We start from the raw sequence: 23,617 nt of genomic DNA, 5'->3' as shown, positions 1-23,617 counted from the left end.
TGTTAACATGTTAAAAAATCAATATATGTCTATAAAGCATTGAGGGTTTTGAGATTTTCTATTTGAATTTTCAATTCAGCATTTTAAGATATTTATTAAGGACCTTTAGGATTTTTTTAATGACAAAATAATGAACATTTAAAAAGTTAATGTTATGTTTTATATTATTTTATTACTTATAATACGTCGTATATATCATGTTGTTTTTAATTGTCATCTCGCAAGACTTCTACTCTCTACTCACAAAAATAAATCATTGTATTTTGTGTCTTGCAATAATAATCTTAAATCTTCAACAGAAATAAAAGAAAACACCTTCCATTTGTAAAACTGACAACAAGCGGTTAAAATAAAATAAACAAAAAAAATTCATAGAATTAAAATGAAAACGTAAAAATGTACTACCATGCAACACCAAATCAGATTTTCGATAGCTATTTTATTTTAGTATTTTATTATTACTATTATTATTATTTTAAGTAACACTAAAGCAGGAAGTATGAGTCGCCTAACAGCCCCATCTTCCGGTCAATGTGAACACAACTGCCAAACATCATTGGTTATTTAAATGCTCACATGGTTTCCTCCCGTGAATGAGACAAAAGTGAAACATGGCGGCGTGAAACTGTAGAAACTAGCTCGGATGGAGAAGTGTTAATTAAAATTGCTCGAAAGTTTCTTGTTGTTTTTTTGTCCGTCGTGAACACGGATCTGTTTGTGAATGTCCTCGTTTAGAAGCACAGAAGTGTAGAGGAGAAAAAACACTGGACTGGACCATCGGCTCAAAACAATACGGCTCGGAGAGAGAGAGTGGACTGAAATGAACGGGGTAGGTTAACGTTACACGGCGTTTCCTCGCAGATGAGGATGATCTGATCGCAGACAGTGATTGGATGCGTCTGTAAACTGCTCTTATTCTCAACTCTCCATCTGAAACACACCAACTGCACCGGCTGCCTCGGGTCTCTGTTTGATCAGTTGTATGAATGGATGTGGCTTTGTGTGTGTGTGTTCGGTGTAATGTATGATATATGTGTGTTTTCGGACACTTGATTGTGACGTTTAAAGCAGATCAAAGAACAATAGCGCTGCGGTGCACAACATTATAAACCGCGCGAGCGCAGCTGCTACAGGCCCAGTGTGGGCGTGTTCAGAAACTGTCAATGCCATGGTAAAGTTACACCACTATAATTACGTTATGCAGTCTACGATAGACTCAGTAGTTATTTGAAAATCATTATGTGGTTAGTTGCCTTCAATTCAATATTTTTATTCTATTGCTTTTCACAATTATTTATATGAAATCATTAGACTCATTAGAAAGAATCATATTGAGAAAGATGTTTATTGCCACTTACAAGGAATTTTGCTTGTTAAATTAATTTCTCCGTGCACACATACAAATATATATACATATAGGTGTGTGCTAGAGACCCTGGACCTCAAAACCAGTCATAAGGGTCAATTTGAAAATCTGGAATCTGAGGGTGCTAAAGAAAAAAGTTAAAGTTGCCCAAATTAAGTTCTTAACAATGCATATTACTAGTCAAAAATTATGTTTAGATATATTTAGGGTATGAAATTTACAAAATATTTTCATGGAACAGAATTTTGACCCATGCAATGTTTTTATTTTTTTTGGGTTGGGGGGGGGGGGGGGGGGGGGGGCTATTGCTAAAAATATACCCCAGCGACTTAAGACTGGTTTTGTGCTCCAGGGTCACACACGCACACACATATATATGTGAAATAAAATACAAAAAACATCATCTATTACATTTCTTATATTTGTTTAGTGTAAATTGATTGTACTGAAACATCTCAAACGAATTAAACAACCACAAAATTACTAAATAGGCAAACTAAAATGAAAATGGCAACAGAAAATATTAAATAATTAATTTTTACCAAAAGTGTAATATTGTAATCACTGCTACTGTTTTAAATGTGAAAATTACAGTTAATTCAAATTATAATAAATGTAATTCAAATTGTAAACCATTTACACTAAATGTAGGATTTAAAAAAAAATATAATAATAAATAATATACACCATGTGTGCATTTCCATTTATTTATTTATTTATTTATTTATTTTTTATTGTGTAAATTATGACTACAAAATGTTCTTTGTCATTTCTGGTATTTGAATTAAATTCCCAATACAAGACCACATTTTACTCCATTGTATATTAATTATTTTATGCCCAATAAAGCAAATTTTGATGTACGCCACTAACTTTATTCTTAGATGCATAGAAAGCTCAAGTCAGTTGGCACCTCCTTTCTAAATCTCACTGTTTTACAGGACATCATATGCAACGGACACTCGCCATTTCACCGTCTCTTACAGCACAGCAGCTCCAAATCACAGCATCATGAAGCCATCGCTGTCAAACTCATCCAGGACGGGAAAACTTCACGATTATTCTGCACGCAAAATGAGCCACAGAAGCATGGAGATTGTAAGGATGAAGGAAATTAATGCATTATCTCTCTCTCTTGACACTGTTCACACATTCACTGCATTTGTTGCAAGTCATTGATTTGTGTCTACTACAGCCAGGAGAGGCAGTGCTGTGAATGGGGAATTCATCCTCCCAAAAATGGCTGTGAATGAAGAGCTGCAGCACTCCGTGCACAGAGCTGAAGAGAAAACACATCAGCTGCACTGCACTGCGTCATACATCCACGCCAGCAGTGACATCACTTCCCCCAGTCAGAGGAAACCAGCCCGTCGCAAAGTTAAAGTAAAGAAAGCCACACAGAGAATGTAAGTCCCATGATGTACTTGCCTAAAAATCGAAGGAATTAATTTTTTCAATTTTGTTCAGAAACAAGACGAGCAGCTTTATCTAGCTTTTTGTAATGATGATTTAATTTATAGAATTGTAATTATTGTAAGACTGCTTTAGTAATAAGTACATTTTTAACCCTCTTTATATATGTGTGTATAAAATAAAATAATATATATATATATATATATATATATATATATATATATATATATATATATATATATATATATATATATATATATATATATATATATATATAACAAAACAAAAGTGTTAACAATGTAATTATTAAATATTAGAATTTTTATTCCTTTTTGAATATTTTACAAAAATACTTTAGGCTAACTATAATATATCATTAACTGAAACATTACAACAATATTTTCGTTACTTGAAATAAAATAAACATTAACTGAAAATAAAATATATTTTAAAAAAAAACATAAATTTAAGCTATTCCTCATTCTCTCATTTATAAAATACAATAAAACTGAAACGTAAACTATAAACTCGTATGTAAAAACAATAAAATACTTAATGTTAAACAGACATTATAAAAATCTAGTTCAATAATGTATTTATATTTTAGCATAATTGATAATAGTATATCAGTGATATAAAAATATATTATATGTTTTATATATACATTTTATTATTGCATATTGTTAATTAACATTATTATAATTTTTTTTTTTTTTACTGTATTATGAACAGTATTTCTTTCATTGACGTTTTTGGATTACTAATCATTTTTGCCTTGCAGTGCTGATACCAAGAGCACTCAAAGCCGAAAGGTTACAGATTATTACCCCATCAGACGAAGCTCCAGAAAAAGCAAAAGTGAACTGAAGGTAATGCTCAGATTTAGTTTTTTTCATAGGCGTTATTTCAACTGAGGTTAAAATATTAATGCATATGCCTGTTTTCTGTCACCAGTGTGAAGAGAAGAAGCACATAGACATGCTGATCATAAACGGGATTGAGAATGGAATGATGGTAATTTTGGACATGATGAATTCAGTTTCATGATGAACTCTGCTGGATGGACACAAGCGTACCTTCATGTTGTTTTGACAGGTCAGATACATTGAAGGAAAGGGCAGGGGAGTTTTTGCCACACAGAAGTTCCAGAAAGGCCAGTATGTAGTGGAGTATCATGGAGATCTGCTGCAGATAACGGACGCCAAAAAAAGGGAGGCTTTATACGCACAAGATCCAACCACTGGCTGCTACATGTATTACTTCCAGTATCTCAGCAAAACATATTGGTAGGTTCAAGCATCGCACCCACTGGAAGAAAATATGTAAATAAATAAAACTGTGAAATGTAGTAAAAAAAAAAACATAAAATATGCAGTAAAAAAAAACCAAACATATTTCATTAACTGATACGATGTGAACTTACCAACTTTAATAAGGTAGTAAAATCTGTTTTGTACCTTTATAATATACTGACAACCTCCATATAAATTAACTTTGAATCATTGTCACTTTCTCATCACAAACAGCTTTTCCACAAGCTGATTTAAATACTATAGAAAGTGAACATGTCATACACAAAAACAAAACACCGTCATGATAAAATACACGACACTAAAATAATACAATTAACAGTAATTTAACAAAACCCTAATGTACATAACTGATAAGAAAAACCAACAATTGTAAAATGTCTCACAGGGAATTCTGGGAATGCAATTTAATGATTTCACTATCAGTTAGAAGATAACTTGTTCATTTTCACTTCATAAAACTGTAAATAACCATATTTTACTGTAAAATGTCAACTGTACTGTAAATGTGTACTGTAAACTTACTATTAACCAATTATTTCTTTACTGTAGCATTTTACTGTCTTATTGTTAAAATTACAAAAAAAATAATAATTTACAGTGCACTTTCCAGTTATATCTAGTTTTTTCTTGAATTTATTCAAAGGAAATTGTTGTAAACTGTCCTAAAGGCTAAATTTAAACAGTTTGCAATACATTTTTACTTTTCACACAAGATTTAGATGAGTAGCATTACATCACTTGTTCACCAGTGGATCCTCTGCAGTGAATGGGTGCCGTCAGAATGAGAATCCAAACAGCTGATAAAAACATCACAATAATCCACACCACTCCAGTCCATCAAAAGAAGAGATGCAGAAGTGCATTATTAAGACATTTTAAACTTCAAACCCTTGTTTGGACTCTCATTCTGATGGCACCCATTCACTGCAGAGGATCCATTGGTGAACATGTGATGTCATGCTCATTTCTCCAAATCTGTTCTAATAGAAACAAACTTATCTACATAAGGGATGGCCGGAGTGTAAGTTGTCAGAAATTGGCTGAAATATCATTTTAATTAACAGTGAAACCTTTTAAACACTGTCTGAAATCTAGCACATTTCTTCTCCGACAGTGTGGACGCTACGAAAGAGTCGGATCGATTGGGAAGGCTCATCAACCACAGTAAAAATGGCAATTGTCAAACCAAACTCCATGATATTAATGGAATACCTCACCTTATCCTCGTGGCCTCCAGAGACATCCAGGAAGGAGAAGAACTTCTTTATGACTATGGCGACCGCAGTAAAGCTTCGATAGAAGCTCATCCATGGCTAAAACATTAATGTATTGAGGAGGGAAAGACACCTTGTTTCTTAACTAGACAGTTTTTAATGTAATCATTGCCTTAGTAAACAGAATGTTTGGGGCTAGTAAGTGTATGGGTTTGTCACACAGTGACTTACATGTCAAACACGTTAGATTGCGGTACATATTCGACGTGTCCTACTTTTAAGATATTTATCCTGCTCTGACATGCTAGTTTCGGCACATTTCTTTTTGTATATTTTATATATTGGTAGATCAGTGCTTCCAAAGCATGCAGTTATACTCCAACTTTCTGCATTTTTATAAGAGTTTTCTTAATCTAATCTAAGGTAGTTAGAGGCTTAGCAATAATTATTTATGATGCCCAAACGTTTATGTTTGAAGCAGAAAGCCGATGCTAAAAGGAGCGATATTTTAAAGGGTTCAGAAAACTGGAATGTGAAACCAAACTTTGATATCATTTGAAATGTTACCGTTGTACAATGCTGAGTGTGTCGTGATTAACTTGAACAAAGCAGTACATGTTACACAAAAACTGAGAGTTGATGACCAAAAGCTGACGGAGATGTTCCAATCAATCTGTATGAGATGGTGGATACATTGTTTAAATAAATGATTTTTTGCAATGCTTTGCCTCTGTCATTGTATATACAGTGATGGCCAAAGGTCTGGAGAAAACTTATATTGATGCTTATATGATGTGTGTGTGTGTTATATATATATAGATTTATATGATTTGTCACAAATAGTGGCCTAATTAAAGAGCAGAATGTTTCAGAATAAATCTCAATTTCACATCCTCAAGTTCTTAAAAGTTGTAGTTCAATTAAGCACAAATTTTCACTGTGTTCTTTTTATAATATTTTTAAATAACTATTTTAACACGTGTGTCTGTGTGACGCAATGGATTGCGCGGAAAACCTGATGACGTCAGAGACGCGCACGGCCCGTTTACAGCTCAGCCAGAGTTTCCACGCGGACAAATGTTTGTTTTCATATATTGTTGTACTGTGGAAATTATATGCCTGAGGTTATTAAAGATTTAAAAAATTAAATCAACAGATTATGCATCAAAAGAATATGACGGAGTTGTAAACAAATTGTACAGCACGTTGTTTTTTAATGATTGCTAATAAACGGTCGGATGATCCTGTTTCAACTAAAGCACGATGCTCTCTGATAATGTTGTTGAAATACGTCTTATATATTGTTTAATTTTATAGAAGTCTTTTTTGAATTAACTATTTATTTAGGAACTTTATTTCACATGCACAAAATAAAATTATATATATATATATAAATATATAAAATTATATATATATATATAATTTTATTTCCTAAACACTAAAAATATATATATATATATATATATATATATATATATATATTAGTACTTATTTATTTAGGAACTGGATTTCACATTAAAATCATATACATTTTATATATTTATTTTTTTAGTACTCATCTTTTTTTAGTTAACGTTCTTCAGGAACTTATAATCAACTAAAAGTTCAGGAACTATTTTGCATGAGTTCTTGCAAAAATATTGTACAACGTAATTTACAAACTTTTTAAGGATTATTACAATTTTGAATTAGATGTTTCTTAGGAATTGGATTGCATGCATTTATTGCATAACTTATTTTATCCAAAAATGATTATAGTTTTGAATTAAATTATACATTTTTATTAGAAAATGTATTGAGCATTAATTATTGCATGAAATGTAATCTATAAATTCTGACGACTGTCAGATGATGAGCAAGTGGAGTCCTGTGGCGAAGGTTTACGACCCTCTCAAAGTGGGCAGCATTGATGGCACAGATATGGAGCCCAACGACAAAGCAGTCCATGATGTCCGCTACCAGCCTGACAAGGGTGTGACCAGTGACCCCGACCTAACCTTGTTCATGGCACACCTGAATCCACTGACGTCTGAGGACAAGCTCCAGGAAGTCTTTTCCAAGTTTGGAGACATCCACAGGGTACAGGGTATGCTTTCGTTGAATACAAAGAGGAGTGTTCGGTGAGCAGAGCCTGGAGAGATGCCAGCAAGCTGCTGGTGGACCAATACAAGCTCTTCCTGGACTTCGAACAAGAGCGGACGCTCCAAAGCTAGATTCCATGGCGACTCAGAGGAGGCCAGGGGGGCAAAAAGGAGTCCGGTCAGCTGAGGTTTGGAGGCAGGGATAGACCTTCCCGAAAGCCCATCAATCTGACATCCATGATGCCCCAGAAAAGCGGATAGATGGGATTCATCAGGTGGGAGGGAGGGAAGGGAAAAGACCAAGAACAAGATGGGGAACCCGGACGATGGCAGGAGAAGAAAAATGACTGGGATCGAATGAATGATAGAGGTTACTACAAAGAGAAAAGAGACTGGAAACACCAGCGGGACCGAAGCTGAGAGAGAGACTTCAACAGAAGGGAAGACAGACGATGCAGGGTCTCTTACAGAGACAGAGAATGAAGCTTTGTATACAATACTTTCTGTTCTTATTCTATATTTTTTCACACTAATGTGGATTTAGTTTTAAATAGAAGTTTATCCAAACTATAAAGTTTAGGAATAGAAAGATAATTTTTAATAAAAAAATATATTATTTTATTCAGCAAAGATGCATTAAATTGATCACAAGTGACAGTAAAGATATTTGCGTTTCTACTCCGTTTCAAATAAAATTGTTCTTTTGAACTTTCTATTTATCAAAGAATTAAAAAAAATAAATGTATCATGGTTTCCACAAACAACACAACGGTTTTCAAAATTAACAAGAAGAAATGTTTCTTGAGCAGTAAATCAGTATATTAGAATGATTTCTGAAGATCATGTGACACTGAAGAATGATGGAAGGAATTATGCTGAAAATTCAGCTGCGCATTACAGAAATTTCTATTAAAATGTAATTCTGTATATATCCAATAGAAATTTTAATTTAAAATTGCAATATTTCACAAAATAAGAGTTTTTTACTCTATTTAAGATCAAATAAATGCAGCCTTGGAGAGCAGAAGAAAGCGCTCGTCAATGATAGTGTAAATTACCTCATTTTTGCTTTCCACTTAAGTGAATTTAGTTTGAAATACGTTTATTCAAACATTAAAATGCTGCCATTATTTACTCATACAAAATGGAATGACATTAAGCCAAGTAAACGATGACAAAATGTTCCTGCATCCCTTGAAATTTTAATTTCAGTAGATTTTTACTAAAGAACAAATAATTTGCCATACAAATAGCGCTTCAATGATTCAAGATTTCTCAAAATACATGGTATAAAATATTTTAATACACAATGAGATGAGTTATGCATCATATCCATAATAACGATACATTTGATCCAGTTCTTGTTGCTGGATATCCTCCTCAGTAGAGTGACGTACTAGCGGTTCAACGATTGATCTAAGGCCCAAAGGCTTGTATTTTTCTAACTTACAAAGCTGCCTTTATCAACACACTTTAAAATAGGCACGTATTTCCATGCTTTTACTCAACACTTCTATTATTGCCAGTGAAAGCACCATTCAAGCAATGCAAAACCGCTGGTGAAGGACATTTTTCAATATGATAGATACTTCAGATGCCAGCAAACTATGGATTATTAATATAGTTCTGCTTTAACGTGCTGCAGAAACACTTAAGGCATGTAAAGCTTTGTTTCATGATTCCAGGTTTTAAAGAACCTGTGACATGCTGTCAGTTGCCACATAAAATGATTTGACTAGGGACTCTGTGTGATAATGCATGTACAGTATAGAAGTATATGGGGTGCTGCTATGGGAGAAATGTTCAAATATACGGTTTCAAAAAGTAGTACACAACTGTTCAAAAGTTTTTTAAAAAGGAAATACTTTTATCCAGCAAAGATGCATTCAATTAATCAAAAGTGTAAAGGCATTTTTACTGGTATAACAGATTTCTATTTCAAATGTTTGTTTGAACAAAGAATTCTGAAAAAAATAATCACAAAAAGTATAAAGCAGCACAACTGTTTTCAACATTGATAATAATAAGAAATGTTTCTTAAGCAGCAAATCAGCATATTAGAATGATTTCCGAAGATCATGGAGTAAACTTTTTTTCATAGTTTGGCTGGTCCTGCAACTTAAAGTCAGGTGCGACTTATTTATCAAAATTAATTTGACATGAACCGAGAGAAATGAACCAAGAGAAAACATTACCATCTCCAGCCGCGAGAGGGCGCTCCCTCCCTCTCACGGCTGTAGGCGGTAATGTTTTCTCTTGGTTCTAAATAAATGCGACTTATAGTCCAGTGCGACTTATATGTTTTTTTTTTCATCATCATGACGCATTTTTGGACTGATGCAACTTATACTCAGGTGCGACTTATAGTCCTAAAAATATGGTAATTTTTTACTGCATTTTTTGATCACGTAAATGCAGTATTGGTGATCTTTGCATGGTATAGTAACCTCTTCCCACTAAACACAATTCACTACCACAAAAAAAATAAATATAAGAGCTTTTTTAGAGGCACATTTCTGATTTTAATGTTTTGCCCTATACACCTCCATATCAATTGAATTACTGTAAACATAATGTCTGACTGTTGTTACAAAATGAGGAACAAGTTCAAATTATTTTCTGTGATAGCTGACAGCATGTCATGAAGGATGTCAAAAGAAATGAAATTCTAAACACTTGATATTCCTTTAAATTCTTAATATTTCAGTGTGCCAAAAAAAAAAAAAATCAGGCTACTGTGCAATGAAAAAAAAAAGTTTTAAACATAACTCAACATATAATGCCACCACCCTTTTCAGAAAATCTCTTCCCTGGGCGTAGCAACTAAAAATTTAAATCCCTAATTTTTTCTTCAGCCACGTGCATATTCTCACTCATAATTCAATTTGAATTAAAATAGATATGCATCTTATCTACCGAAGGCATCTTCTCTTTAAACATCATCAGAATAATGTACGAAATCTATTTGACCGCATCATCTACTTACAGTAACTTGTCGTTTGCAATAGTCTAACTATCGAACAAAATAGGCACATAAAACTCCCTCACAGAATCTTTGGGTGAAGGTGAGGGCCACATTCTATCAGTAACTCTAAACAGCCCCGTCCCCCGTGTTCCCTTTGTGAGCTCTTGTCTCATCTGCTTGCAGACGCAGTGCTGTGGAAGTGACCATGAAAGGAGCGTAAATGTGGCATACGGTCACATGGTGCAGGTTAGCGGTTAGTGGAGCGTTGTGTTCGTTACATGTGCTGTAATGCCTCCTGGGCCTGTTCTGTGTCCACCTCCTCTTTCCCCGACCACGAGCCGAAGCCATCACCCATCTGTGGCATCCTCCTCTGAGAGCCTCGGTTTTTGTCGCGGGAAAAGAAGCTAAACCTGTGAACATAACACATGGTGTCAGCACAGCTGGTTTGCATTGTCATGCATGAATGTGTCCGTCAATTATCTTTAATGAACTTGAATGTTTCAGAAATGTTTATGATACTTTTAAGCACTTTTAATTTTCTACTGATCAAACAAGCACAGCCGGTTTATGGCTATACTGCATGAAGAAATATATTTCACACCAAAATCAAAACAACAAAAACAAGAATTCTATAAAATAAAATAAAAGTGCATTATTTAAATACATTTTCATGTGATGCAAAAAAAAAGTCTTTTTTATTTTCATCATATAAATGTTTTTTTTTTTCAATTATAAAAGCAGTGTTCACTGTGTGCTTGTTTGTGTATGTGTGTGTGTGTGTATATATATATATATATATATATATATATATATATATATATATATATATATATTTACACACACACACACACATACACACACACATATATAATATAAACAAAGACTTTAATTTTGGATGTATATATATATATATATATATATATATATATATATATATAATTATTATTATTTTTTTTCAGATATTAATTTACAAAAAGACACATTAAGATATTTCAGCTCATACAAGCAGTGATAATCAAGCGTTTAATCTCCCTGCACCTCTATAAAGCACTCTTTTAGTTGCCAATATACAGAGACCATGTTATATAGTAGTTACAGCACAGCACTAGCGTTAGAGGAGTGAGCGGGACTTTGATTCTGACTGGCTGATGCTAACGATCCTCCTGCTGATTGGTCGAACAGATAGCCCCACAATCAGCCAATCAGAATGTGCTCTTTACGATCAGTGGCTCTAATGAGGGGGGGGGGGAGAGTGTGAGATGAGGGGGCCATGCAGCTCCATCACATGCAGAGAGGATAAAGTGTTAAAACAGCAAAGAACACAGAGGCGAACCACCAAAAGTTCGTACAAGGGAAATAAGTCGTCTGATTGGCTGTAAAGTGGGGTCATCTGGAATCAACCCAGCCGCCACCATCGGCATAATGGCTGTGAAGATCCTGGGACAAAGAGGCACAGACATGGAGAGTTGAGCAAAGAGACGATAGACCCAGAACCACCTGAAGTGTCATTCTGCTTCATCTGACACATCCTATCCTTCAGCATTTCAGTTGAACATGGCAGCGTTAATGATGGTCATGCCTTTTAGTAAAACAAGGGTATATGGATGCCAACATGTATCATAACATGTCATAAAACTCTAAATGTGTCCGTCAAGCTGCAGTTTAGTGATTGTGTAACCGTTTTGTATAGGTCTTGTGTTCAATTCCCAGGGAAATGCATGAGCTGTTGAAATGCATATTTTGACTGCAATGCAAGTCGCTTGAAAAAATCAGAAATCAATGTAAATATTCTTGGGCATCATATTTGTGCACCTAACGCAAAGGCTGTTTCAAACACAAAGGAGCAAAATGATGCAGATTTATAAGATTGATGTTTGTGATTTAAGTGTGTGCAGGTGTGTGTACGCACAGTCGTTTAATCCCTGACTCGGGCTGAAAGTTGGAGCGTGAGCTTGGCCGAAATGTAGAAGCCGGGTCTGGCAGTGGTGGGCCCGTTTCCTCCTCCTGTTCATCACTGTAATGTGATTGAAAAATAAATGGCAAAAAATGCAGCTGTATGAGTTTTTGTATCGTATTGATATCTTATGATAAGCCATATCACAACAGCAAGAGCAGTATCACACAATTTGTCTTGAATAGCACAAGTGCAAATGTGATTTTATACAACAGTCTGGTAAATAAGAAGTTAATATTGTGTTTTTGATAGGCTACAATATTGACTGTTTTTGCTCATCTTTGCCAATCAGCTGAGTTGGTTACCAATGACTTTCAAGGTATGAACCAAAATACGGAGATGTTTCTCAAATTATGTTCCATGGTTTATGTTGCAATTGAAGCTTAAACATTTATGTGCAATACATTTTCTAAAGCTACTTTTTTAATATCTACTTGATATTTTTCTCATTGAACACTATAATGGCTTTAAATTATCTTCTAGGGGTATTTTCACAGCCAAATGTAATTTTCGATTAATTCAATTAATCACCACATCATGTAATCAATTATATTTTTAAAAATGAATCGACTAACAGCCCTAATATGTGTAATATATATATATATATATATATACATATATGTGTGTGTGTGTGTGTAAAAATATATATATATATATATATATATATATATATCCATACACACCTACATATAGGGAATTAAAAAGTTAAACGCAATTATGTTTTTTATTAATCCTGCCTTCTACTGTACATGCGTATCTATATCTCACAATCTGGACTTTTTTTCCTCTGAATTCAAAGTTTACATCTTGCAAATATTTATTTGGTTTGTTTGCTTCTGCCATTGAATAAAAAGTAATAGCACATTTTTATCCCACAATTTAGTCTTTTTTTTTTTCAAAATTCTAAAATGACATCCGTCAGTTTGGACTTTTCCTCAGAATTCAGAAATTATTTCTCACAATGCTGACTTTATTTCTCGGAATTCTGAGTTTAAATTCTCACAAACCATGAAGTAAAAAGTAAAAAAAAAATTATTATTATTATTATTATCTCCTAAATGTTGTGTTTATAGTATCACATTTGTTGTATTTTCCCTTCAGAATTCCAAAAAAAAAAGTCAGAAGTGTGAGAGAAAAAGTATTTTTTAATATTCCACGGCTTAAAGTTGAACGTCAAGACAGCTGACCTTTTGTAATATGCAATTTCTTCTTGTAGCATGAAGACTTTTGCTTTCAGCTCATTGCGCTCATGCAGGACGTCCCGCAGCTCTTGCAGGGTAAATCGCGGGCGGTTGGGGTCTTTTGGATCATTAGAGGACATGTCATCATCACACAGCACCTCCTGGTGGATCAGAGAACACGTACACTCACTAGCTTTTACACAGAGCAGCTAACTGCTGAGGACATTTAAACTAGACACACGGTCAGAGCATCCTCAAAACAACTCAAATATCACCTGATTTCACTGATGTTAATGTAGAACAAGAATCACACCACAAAACAATTACAGTTGTTCTCTTTCAGGAAATGATTTGAACAAAACAGCTGCTGGTTCCTGTTTCAATGGGAAATATGTCCACTGACATGATCACTGGCCTTCATTTATCACTGGTAAATGAATAACAGTATATGATTTATGCTTTATTTTACAGTAGATATCATATGATCATGAGTTAACATTTGATTCAGTCGCATGGTTTGCATTCAGTACAAACACTTGAACACACGCAGGCTGTATTAACAGACTTTCACAATGAGTGTAAAGGACTAAAGCACTACTCATACGGTCTGTTGTACGTTGGTACAGAACCAGTCGGACACACTCCTTGCGTGACTCGTGCAAACAGACACGGATACGGGTCAGGTGTTAGTTTACACTCCATGCTATCCTTAGATGCTGCTGCTGCAGGGTTACCCATAAAAATGCAGCATCTTCTTCATCCTTCTCTTCCTCACCATCCTCTGTCAGAGCTTCTGGGGCCCCGGTGCGGGGAATGAAATGGAGGGGACCTTCCTCTTTCTCCAGGCCCCCAGCCAGGAGCTCAGAAGCTAAATCCTGACCCCAGGAAGGGGGCCTTTTAGATGACTGTGGTCACAAACATTTAATTGGGAGTGTTTGTTTGAGTGAATGAAATGGCACAAAATCAAAGTTATAAAAAACACAATCGGCATAATTTTCAGCAAGGAGTTTCTACTTTAAAAATTTTTTTTAAATAATTTTCCAAATAATAACTTTGCCTTAAAAAATATAACTTAAAATTGTAAAGTTATATTTTTGACTACATAAAATGATGTAAAAATATAACTACTATTATTATTTTATTTTACATTTTTAATTTTTTGCTGTCATGTGATTCATCTTCAATTTTTAATTTGATTCAGGTATCCTCTTAATGTATACACTACCGTTCAAAAGTTTGGGGTTGGTAAGATTTTTTGTTTTGTCTTTGAAAAACATCTCAGCGAGGCTGCATTTATTTGATCAAAAATACAGTAAAAACTTTAATATTGTGAAATATTATTAACATTTAAAATAACTGTTTTCTATTTGAATATATTGTAAAATGTAATTTATTCCTGTGTTCAAAGCTGAATTTTTAGCATCATTCCTCCGGTCTTCAGTGTCACATGATCCTTCAGAAATCAGTCTAATATGCTGATTTACTGCTCAGGAAACATTTCTTATTACTATCAGTGTTGTAAACCATTGTGCTGCTTAATTTGCATCCTTGCTGATAAAAGTATTAAGTTATTAAAAATAAAAAAAATTGTTTTTGAAAGGTAGTGTAAATTAATATAGTGCACTCAAACTGCAAAGCCACTAGGCCAACACATTTGATATTTCATATTAAAGTGATCGTTTTGATAATTACGTTTTGCCATTGCTCTTTACTGACAAATAAGCCATTCAAACGAAGTAAATGTGTGCATTGCACTGAATGTAACAAAGTGAAACATAATGAGTTGCAAAAGTTCACAAATTAACTGGAAGCCTCAATTCATACACTTTTGAAACTTGCATACAAAACCACATACACTGTGCACCGATTTGTATTCTCATCCTAGTTTCCTGTGAGACTGTGACTCATTGAAGTTTCATTCTGACTCATTATGGACACCATGTGAAGATCCTGACACTTACTTCCTTCAAATAGAAATAGAAATGACCGAATGCTGCAGATGAACACTGAGGTGTCTCAATGCACTGGAATCAAGCAATGAAAATATTCAGTTCATAACCCATTTAGCAGAGAGTTGATGAGCTGCTAAACGTGTGTAAAACTGACACAATCACTGTGGCACCCATCGACATTCATGTACCTGTGCAGGTGAAGGTGGTCCTACAGGCTCCTCCCTCTCAGTGCTGGTCTTGCCCTGCTCTTTAAGGCGCTCCTTAAGACGGGCCACTTCCTGTTGCAGGTTACCCATCTCCTGCTGCCGTGCCTGACCAGACGCCTCCAGCTCCACCTTCTGCTCGATCAGCTTTTTACCCTGGGCCTCCACCACCGTGATCTTATGCCTCAGGTCATGGTTGATCTTCATCAGCCGGTTCAACTGCTGCTGGAGCTGGAAGAAAACCGCATGTGTGACACATTAAACATCCACAATATGATGAATCTCAGTGCTTTTATCCACTGTGATTTCATTGGATGGTTAGACTATGATGTTATTATTTTTTACAGCAAAACATAGAAGAATTTGACAACTTTATTTCTTGTTTCCTTGAATAAACATCAGTGCACTGACTGCTGCTAACAAAGGGATTCGCTCAGCAAGAACATGACTCTTACTGCTTCAATGTCCTCGTTTTTGAGCGTCAGCTCACGGTCTTTGGCACGGATCTCATCTCGCTGTTTATCTACAACTTCCTTCAGCTTCATCATCACCTGTCGTTCCCTCTCGGTCATGCCTGGCATCAAATAAAAACAAAAACATTTATCACATAAAGACCTGACATGCAAGGAAATATCAAAACTATAACACCCGCTTAATTTAATAGCATATTTGGCATTTTTGATCACTAGTTCACTAGTTGCAGATGTGTTTTGTTTTGCATGGATCAGGTCACTGGAAATAAGGACAGACGCAAGACGTCTGACAGACACTATAAGCAGCAGATAACTTCCTGACTGAGCGCCCATGTTGCTGCTCCTAAAATAGAGATGTGTCCATGCAGAGAATCTGACACACAACCACTGACCCACTTCACGTTTGTCATGACCTAGAAATATTATGAGTCACATGCCTCAAAGGAATATTTTCAGAGTTATATACAAAAATTATTTTTAATTCCTCCCTCACGCTTGCAAAACATACAAAACTTAATTGGCACGTTTATTTGCACTGCTCTGCTTATATACTAATATGCAAATATATATAATATTACCGGTAATACATTTAGCATTTGACATAAAATATTAAAATAATGAATGAATAAAAATTTTTATGTAAAAAAATAATAATAATAATATAATATATGTATATATATTATAAGTCTGATAAGTCAAATTGAGTAAACTGATAAAAATATGCATTTTTTATAAACTATCTATTATAAATTAGCTAACTAATATTAATTCTATATTATATTTTTTTGTGTGTGTGTAATTTTGTGTAACATTATTTAACTTGCCAGTCTAAATCAAGTCTGCTAATAAGTCATAGAGTTTTAAAATAAAACATTTTATTATATTATATTATATATATTAAATATTTATATTACATACATTTATGTACACACATCACTCAAAGTCTTTTTAAGACTAAGTACATAAAATTCTCCATTACTTTTTAATTACTTCTGATGAAACTACAAAAAGTGACGTACGGTCTCAGTATTCGTGTCTTGTTTTCCAGTACAAGAATCTTAAATCAAGATTCGTTGACTTGAGAAGCAAAATGAGGTCACATAGAAAGTCTTGTTTACTGTGAAACTGATCAAAATCTGAATGATCAAAGAGAGTTTAAGGGCTCAGAGAAATCTACTTGATTCAAAGGGAAGAAACAGTCATACTTCACTGACAGACGTTTGTTCTTATTTTGAAGCATTAAGCACTCTTAATTTTGACATTATATCTTAATTTCGCATCTTAAGTAAATGTATCTTGATTTAAGGATGTTCAGATACTTTTACTGGAAAGCAAGACAAAAACACTGAAGACATGAGTTATTGGCAATGCATGCAACATTTAATTCCATAACTTTTTGATTTAAGACCTTTTAAAGCCTTAGTTTGTGAAAGAGTGAATTAAGACTTTTTGAACCCCGTATCGTCTAAGAAATAATATTTTTATTTTGTGTTTTTAAAACAATTTTGTGTAAACATTTTGTTTTGGTTGTCTAATAATGTTGTATGCCAGCATATTGGAAATGGAAGGTCAAGTGAAGCGCAGTGCATTGTGGGATATAGTATAGTGTAAGACTGATCTCTTTTCCAAACACTACCTTCCTGCTTCTGTATATCCTCCTCTGTCATCGGACACTCTTTGACGGACAGGTTGTTGAGCAGCGCTTTGTTTTCCTTCTGCAGCTGTGCGATCTGGGACAGCAGATCCTGGGCTTCTCCTCTCCACACATCCTCCACCAGCTCCAGCTCCTGTTCACAACCACACACACTTTTCAGAAGCGGCTCATCAAATATACACGAGTGTATATTTAACCCCTGACCTTCACTGGAGTTATGTAACATCGTAAACAATCAGCAAAAACATAGAAAGCAGGATGATATGAACATCTTCAGAGAAGGACACAGACAAAAAGCCGTATACAAAGCTCTGGTTTATGTGAGACATTTATATGCCTTATCAGCCTCGTGAGATTTAGATTTGTCGCATATCTGCTCACTGTCCCAATGGACATGATGTTACGTGATTATGATGATGATGATGGAATGTGGTTATGATTACATCATTTCCTGTCCCGGACAGAAACTTAGAAATTCCCTTGCATGCACTGCTTTGTTCTGAAACACCATTGGCAAACAACTTGAACCGCATAAAATAATGAACATGTTAGTGCACAGTAAAAGTAGAAAAAAAAGCAGTATACATTCAGACTTAAACGGTTAGAAAAGATTTCTATCTTGAATAAATGCTGTTCTCGTAATTACTTTTTATTCATCAAACGATCCTGAAAAAAGTATCACAGGCTCCGAAAAAACAAAACAAAAAAGTAAGCAGAAAAAATGTACAACATTTATAATAAATCAGCATATTAGAATGATTTCTGAAGGATCATGGGACAGAGAAGACGAGTAATGATGCTTAAAAATTCAGCTTTAATCAAGGAATAAATTACATTTTAAATTTACATTAATATTTTATATTATTTTACAATATTACGGTTTTCGCTGTATTTGTTTTAAAAAATAAATCCAGCTGTGATGAGCATAAAAGATTTAATTCACAAACATTGCACACTTTTTAACAGCATCTATATATTCCGTATATATGTATATATATATGATTTATTTTATTTATTTATTTTAATAATATATATTATGTTAATTATATAACTATAACATAAACATCTCTTTAATTATTATTTGTATATATATATATATATATATATATATATATATATATATATATATATATATATACACACTTTATTTATACACTTTAATATATTTATTACTGAATGCATTTATAGTTTTATATATAACGTAATAATATCTTTCATATATATATACACACACGCACATTGAAATACTTTAATTGAACACTAATTAATGTATACTTTTATACGTAAAATGTTTGTGCACATATGCTGTGACGTCACAGACAAGTACAGTCACCTGTCTTTTTAATTCTGGCTACCAGTGTCAATAAAACAGAGTTAAATGACAGAGTTGGTTATTTAGATCAGGTAAATAGATACTGTTGTCTATAAAAGCACCTTCTTATGTTTCCTGTCCTTCTCCAGCCGCTCCATCCGCTCCAGCCGCAGTCGGTCCAGCTCCAGACGCAGCTCCTCGGTCTCTGGACTGATGCTGTTCCGGCTCACCAGGACCTCCAGGATCTCCAGCACACGGACCACTTTGGGCATGAGTCGGGACAGAGCCTCGCATCCGTACTGATCGATAATGCGCTCGAACTCCTGTCCCACGACCGCAGCGATGTCGTACACGTCCATCACGGTCAGATCCGCCACGTTCTTCTCCAGCGCCGAACCGAAATCCTCCATGACCGTCTCTGAACTTCGTTTCCTTACAAACTTTCTCAGTCCCTTTCAATAGCCAAACAGATCCCCAACACCCTCTAAAAACCTTCTGATGACACCCCGTCAAGGATATACGCCATTTCGGTATATTTTTAGGCCGAATTGGACCGAGATAAGAGTTGTCCCATTGCGGTTCGGTTTCCCTGCCCTTATTTATTCCTCAGAGCAGCGCTTCATGTACTGCGCATGCGCACAGCGGCGGCCGACGAGGGCGCTGTGAAATCACTGTCAGGCGCCACACTGACCATCGGTCATAAATGTCCACCTTTCTTTTACTGTCTATGCTCCTGACAACCATAAATAAAGGTTTTGTGAATTTTGTTGGTTTTATGTCATTACATCAGTTGGAGCATAACACACAAATTGAGAAAAACTATTTTTGACCAAAAAAAAAAAGAAAAGGAAAAAAAGGTCAATATTTTATGTCCTTTGTAGAGGACGCCAGGACTAAGTTATATATATACATATATACAGAATAATAATAAAATAACATTCAACAATCAATTTTAAAGTTTCAGGCTAGATGATTCTCAAATATGTTATATAACAGAATGATTTTATATAATACCGTACTTTATGGAATATGTGCATAAAATGTCCATAAATTGGTATTCCCACTCTATACAATGGATCTATACTTTGCATCTAATTTGCACATTAATTTGCAAAATCCCAGATTAACGTGATGTTTGTCCTGTCCTGTTGTCCTTTACAGAAGACCTGTAATGAAAATGATAACCTGTTTCATAACAAAAAGTCCTAATTCGATTTTGAAACCCCATAACATTTTTCTGAGATGTTTATTTATGACAAACGATTATAAAATTTGTCAGATTTGAATTATATTTACAAAAATTGCATATTTCCCTTTGAGAGCTACATTTGATATTTTTGTCAATATCAGTCATATTTAAAGACCAAGGAGAGAGAGTGCAACTGTTTTCTTATAAACGAGATTTCATGGAGTATTTTGATGGTTTTTGATTGGATTTCCAAAATGTTTTTAATTTGTTGTTGCAGCGTAAAAAAACAGATGTTTAAAAAATATGCATAAATTTCACAACATAATAAGTCCTCCCATTTTGTAGTCAAAACTTTGTCCGCGGAGTCACTTTGTGAGATAATAAATCACAATTACAGGGACTGACACTCAATAAATCCAGGCTAAAGCTTGAAATATTCGACACACTCACAGCATCTGCGTTGCACCCCATCCGACAGCCTTTGATGCCAAATGAGACCCTCTGTCCAACATGAATTTTTAACATAGAAGTCCTTGACAGAACCAGCGCCCTGACAGAAATGAGCACAAACCCTGCATTTGAGTGTGTGAATACATAAGATTTATAAAAAACTATCTAAAATGACCACTGTTACCAAATCATACCCAGCCACTTTCCACAATGTCTCTCTGCAGATCAGTAGCAGCTGTCACCAGGATGTGTATAGCCTATGGACAAGATGACAAAGGTGATGAAAAATGACATTTATCTTGATATATAATACCATTTAAAAGATTTTCAATGTTTTTGAACAGTGTCTTCTGCTTACCAAGATTGCATTTATTTGATCGAAAATACAGTAAAAACAGTAATATTGTGCGATATTGTTACAATTTAAAATAACTGCTTTCTATCTTCTGAATATATTTTATTATCTAATTTATTCCTGTGATCAAAGCTGAAGTTTCAGCATCATTACTCCAGTTTTCAGTGTCACATGATCTTCAGAAACCATTCTGATATACTAATTTACAAAATGAAAAATGTAAATACATAACGCATAAACTACAAATTGTGCATTATTTAAAAGACTATACCCCAAACTAACCATTGGTTAACTTCCAGCTTCACTCCAGATGAATCTCTTCTTACCTGGCTCAATATTTCCTGTATTACATAAGAAGAAAAACCATGAAGTCATAGCAAATGAGTCCTGAGTTAAATCAAGAATCATTAACACCATGTAACTTACATCCATTCTCAGCACAGCATCTTCAATGGCAGAGGAAGTCGCAGCCATTTCCTTATCCACCATATCATCCAGCTCTTCCTTCCGCACGTCTGCTCCCCTGGGCCGCAAGTCCTGCAAGTGACCAGGAGAGAGGTTACTTATTACGTCATGCAAACACAGATCAAGCCTGAAGACACCATCTCTGGTCCAGCACACCTGTCATTGGTTGAGGATACGCTGGAGCACATAGCGGACAGCAGTAGGGTCAGCTCTCAGGAGCTTCAGTTCGCTCCGAACTCTCGAATTTATTCAAATGATCCGCGAACCCGCTCTGAACTCCTAAACTGATTCAAATGATTTGCGAATCCCCAAAATGACACATATGATTCGCGAACCCGCTCCGAACTCTCGAATTAATTCAAATGATCCGCGAAGCCGCTCCGAACTCCTAAACTGATTCAAATGATTTGCGAATCCCCAAAGTGACTCATATGATTCGCGAACCCGCTCCGAACTCCCGAACTGACTCAAATGATTCGCGATCCCGCTCCGAACTCCCAAACTGACTCAAATGATTCGCGATCCCCATAACTGACTCAAATGATTCGCTATCCCGCTACGAACTCCCGAACTGATTCCAATGATTCGCGATCCCCAAACTGACTCAAATGATTCGCGAACCCGCTCCGAAGCCTCCGAATTGATTAAAATGATTTGCTATCCCCAAACTGACTCAAATGATTCGCGAACCCGCTTTGAACTCCCGAACTGACTCAAATGATTCGCGATCCCGCTCCGAACTCCCGACCTGACTCAAATGATTCACGAACCCGCTCCGAACTCTGACATATATTCAGATATAAATGTAATTTAAAAAATAAATTAATAATTTTCGATTTTCATATATTGCACCTGTCAAACATAGTTACCCACTTTTAAAAAGCGTGAGGATAGGTAACAACTTCGTTTTGTGTCAGAACTTTCACACTTTCATTCATAAATTCACCCCATTTGTGTTTGAAAAGCGACAGGGATTCAATCGCGGAAATGGAACTTGCTGTATAGAGCAGAACGTCACGGAATTCGGCCATTTTTTTTAATGAATAAATCAAAAGTAGAGCATTTAATCAAATCTCGATATGGACTAGTGTCTGCAATATTAAAGCTGTTCAGTACCGTCGCTCCCTACACGCAGAGTAGGGCACCAACTCCCAGAGGCACCACCCCAGTTGCTCAAACAAACAAAAAAACTTCCTCCATTATCCCATCCGCGCTCGCGACCGCTCGCAACCTCTTGTTTGCGGTATCATATATTGACACATGATGTGGGCAACACATGTGCACTTCAGAGCACTATGAGAGGATTTCACCATTTCATTTGATAAAACTATCGTCATTCATTCGTATCATATACACAGACTGACAGAAACGGCAATGTCTTTACCACAACCTGTCAAAATAGAATTTCGGTATAACTTGAAGAAATTCAAACAGAAATATAGTACTATTGCACATAAGAGTATGCTATACTTCAAGTAGGCCTAATAGCTAATAATAATAGTTTACTAATAAACACTGTCTAAAATTACTGTCTACAACCCACCAAAATAAAAGTTTGGTCTAACTCAAAGAAATTATGTAAGAAATTGCTTAGTAAAATATACTTAAAAAATGATATACTAAAACATTATTTTAAAGGAATATCACACAAGTTTTCATAGAAGTTTTAATTTAAGCTTGCCAAAACAATAACACCATATTTTTCAAAAACAATTTCTAAAAGTACATTTGTATTTGTGCCTATTATGCTTATTTATTTATTATTATTGTCAGCAAATAAAACCTATGCTTCAGGGACCATATTCATATAATATCTAAGGCTAAATCTAGCTCTTGACTGGTTGAGTTAGATGGTGATGAACACTTAACAGTAGAAAATCAGTCGAGTCTCCCCATCTGTAAATCTCATTGGCTATTAAAATCTTGTGTTTCTTATAATAAATTGACATGTTGATAACACTGAACCTTTTATAATGCTCTTAATTAAATGTCGATGCAAACTGTATGCATTAGTGAGTGTGGTAGTTCTTATGGGGTATGGTCACTTATTCCTTATATGAACTGTTTCAAATGCAAG

The 23,617-nt window shown here is 34.9% G+C and overlaps 2 protein-coding genes and 1 pseudogene across 4 annotated transcripts; 2 read left to right on the top strand and 1 right to left on the bottom strand.

Annotated features, from left to right (window-relative positions):
* The first annotated feature begins 561 nt into the window (after window positions 1-561).
* LOC113054712 (N-lysine methyltransferase KMT5A-A-like) lies at window positions 562-6,028 on the top strand. The gene is made up of 7 exons (XM_026220446.1): window positions 562-829; window positions 2,308-2,464; window positions 2,562-2,772; window positions 3,561-3,648; window positions 3,734-3,793; window positions 3,875-4,065; window positions 5,207-6,028. Exons 1-7 carry the CDS (start codon window positions 821-823, stop codon window positions 5,415-5,417), a joined length of 927 nt encoding a protein of 308 aa, XP_026076231.1. The 5' UTR covers window positions 562-820; the 3' UTR covers window positions 5,418-6,028.
* An 826-nt stretch (window positions 6,029-6,854) lies between these two features.
* On the top strand, window positions 6,855-8,262 carry LOC113054865 (U11/U12 small nuclear ribonucleoprotein 35 kDa protein pseudogene; annotated as a pseudogene).
* Window positions 8,263-10,092: 1,830 nt separating this feature from the next.
* Window positions 10,093-19,793, bottom strand: LOC113054711 (RILP-like protein 1). Of its 3 annotated transcripts, XM_026220443.1 has the most exons (9): window positions 19,204-19,491; window positions 17,752-17,902; window positions 16,098-16,216; window positions 15,628-15,873; window positions 14,222-14,392; window positions 13,494-13,648; window positions 12,262-12,366; window positions 11,702-11,789; window positions 10,093-10,762 (listed from the first exon to the last, which is right to left on the bottom strand). In XM_026220443.1, exons 1-9 carry the CDS (start codon window positions 19,489-19,491, stop codon window positions 10,757-10,759), a joined length of 1,329 nt encoding a protein of 442 aa, XP_026076228.1. In that variant the 3' UTR covers window positions 10,093-10,756. The 3 variants fall into 3 exon arrangements, with proteins under 3 accessions (XP_026076228.1, XP_026076227.1, XP_026076229.1); XM_026220442.1 differs by lacking the exon at window positions 11,702-11,789 and having other exon boundaries at window positions 19,204-19,793; XM_026220444.1 differs by lacking the exons at window positions 11,702-11,789; window positions 14,222-14,392 and having other exon boundaries at window positions 10,627-10,762.
* Between the last annotated feature and the right edge of the window lie 3,824 nt (window positions 19,794-23,617).

Source organism: Carassius auratus, chromosome 35, assembly GCF_003368295.1.
Source record: "Carassius auratus strain Wakin chromosome 35, ASM336829v1, whole genome shotgun sequence".
NCBI classification, from domain to species: domain Eukaryota; kingdom Metazoa; phylum Chordata; class Actinopteri; order Cypriniformes; family Cyprinidae; genus Carassius; species Carassius auratus.
This window is presented reverse-complemented; position numbering and strand designations above follow the sequence as displayed.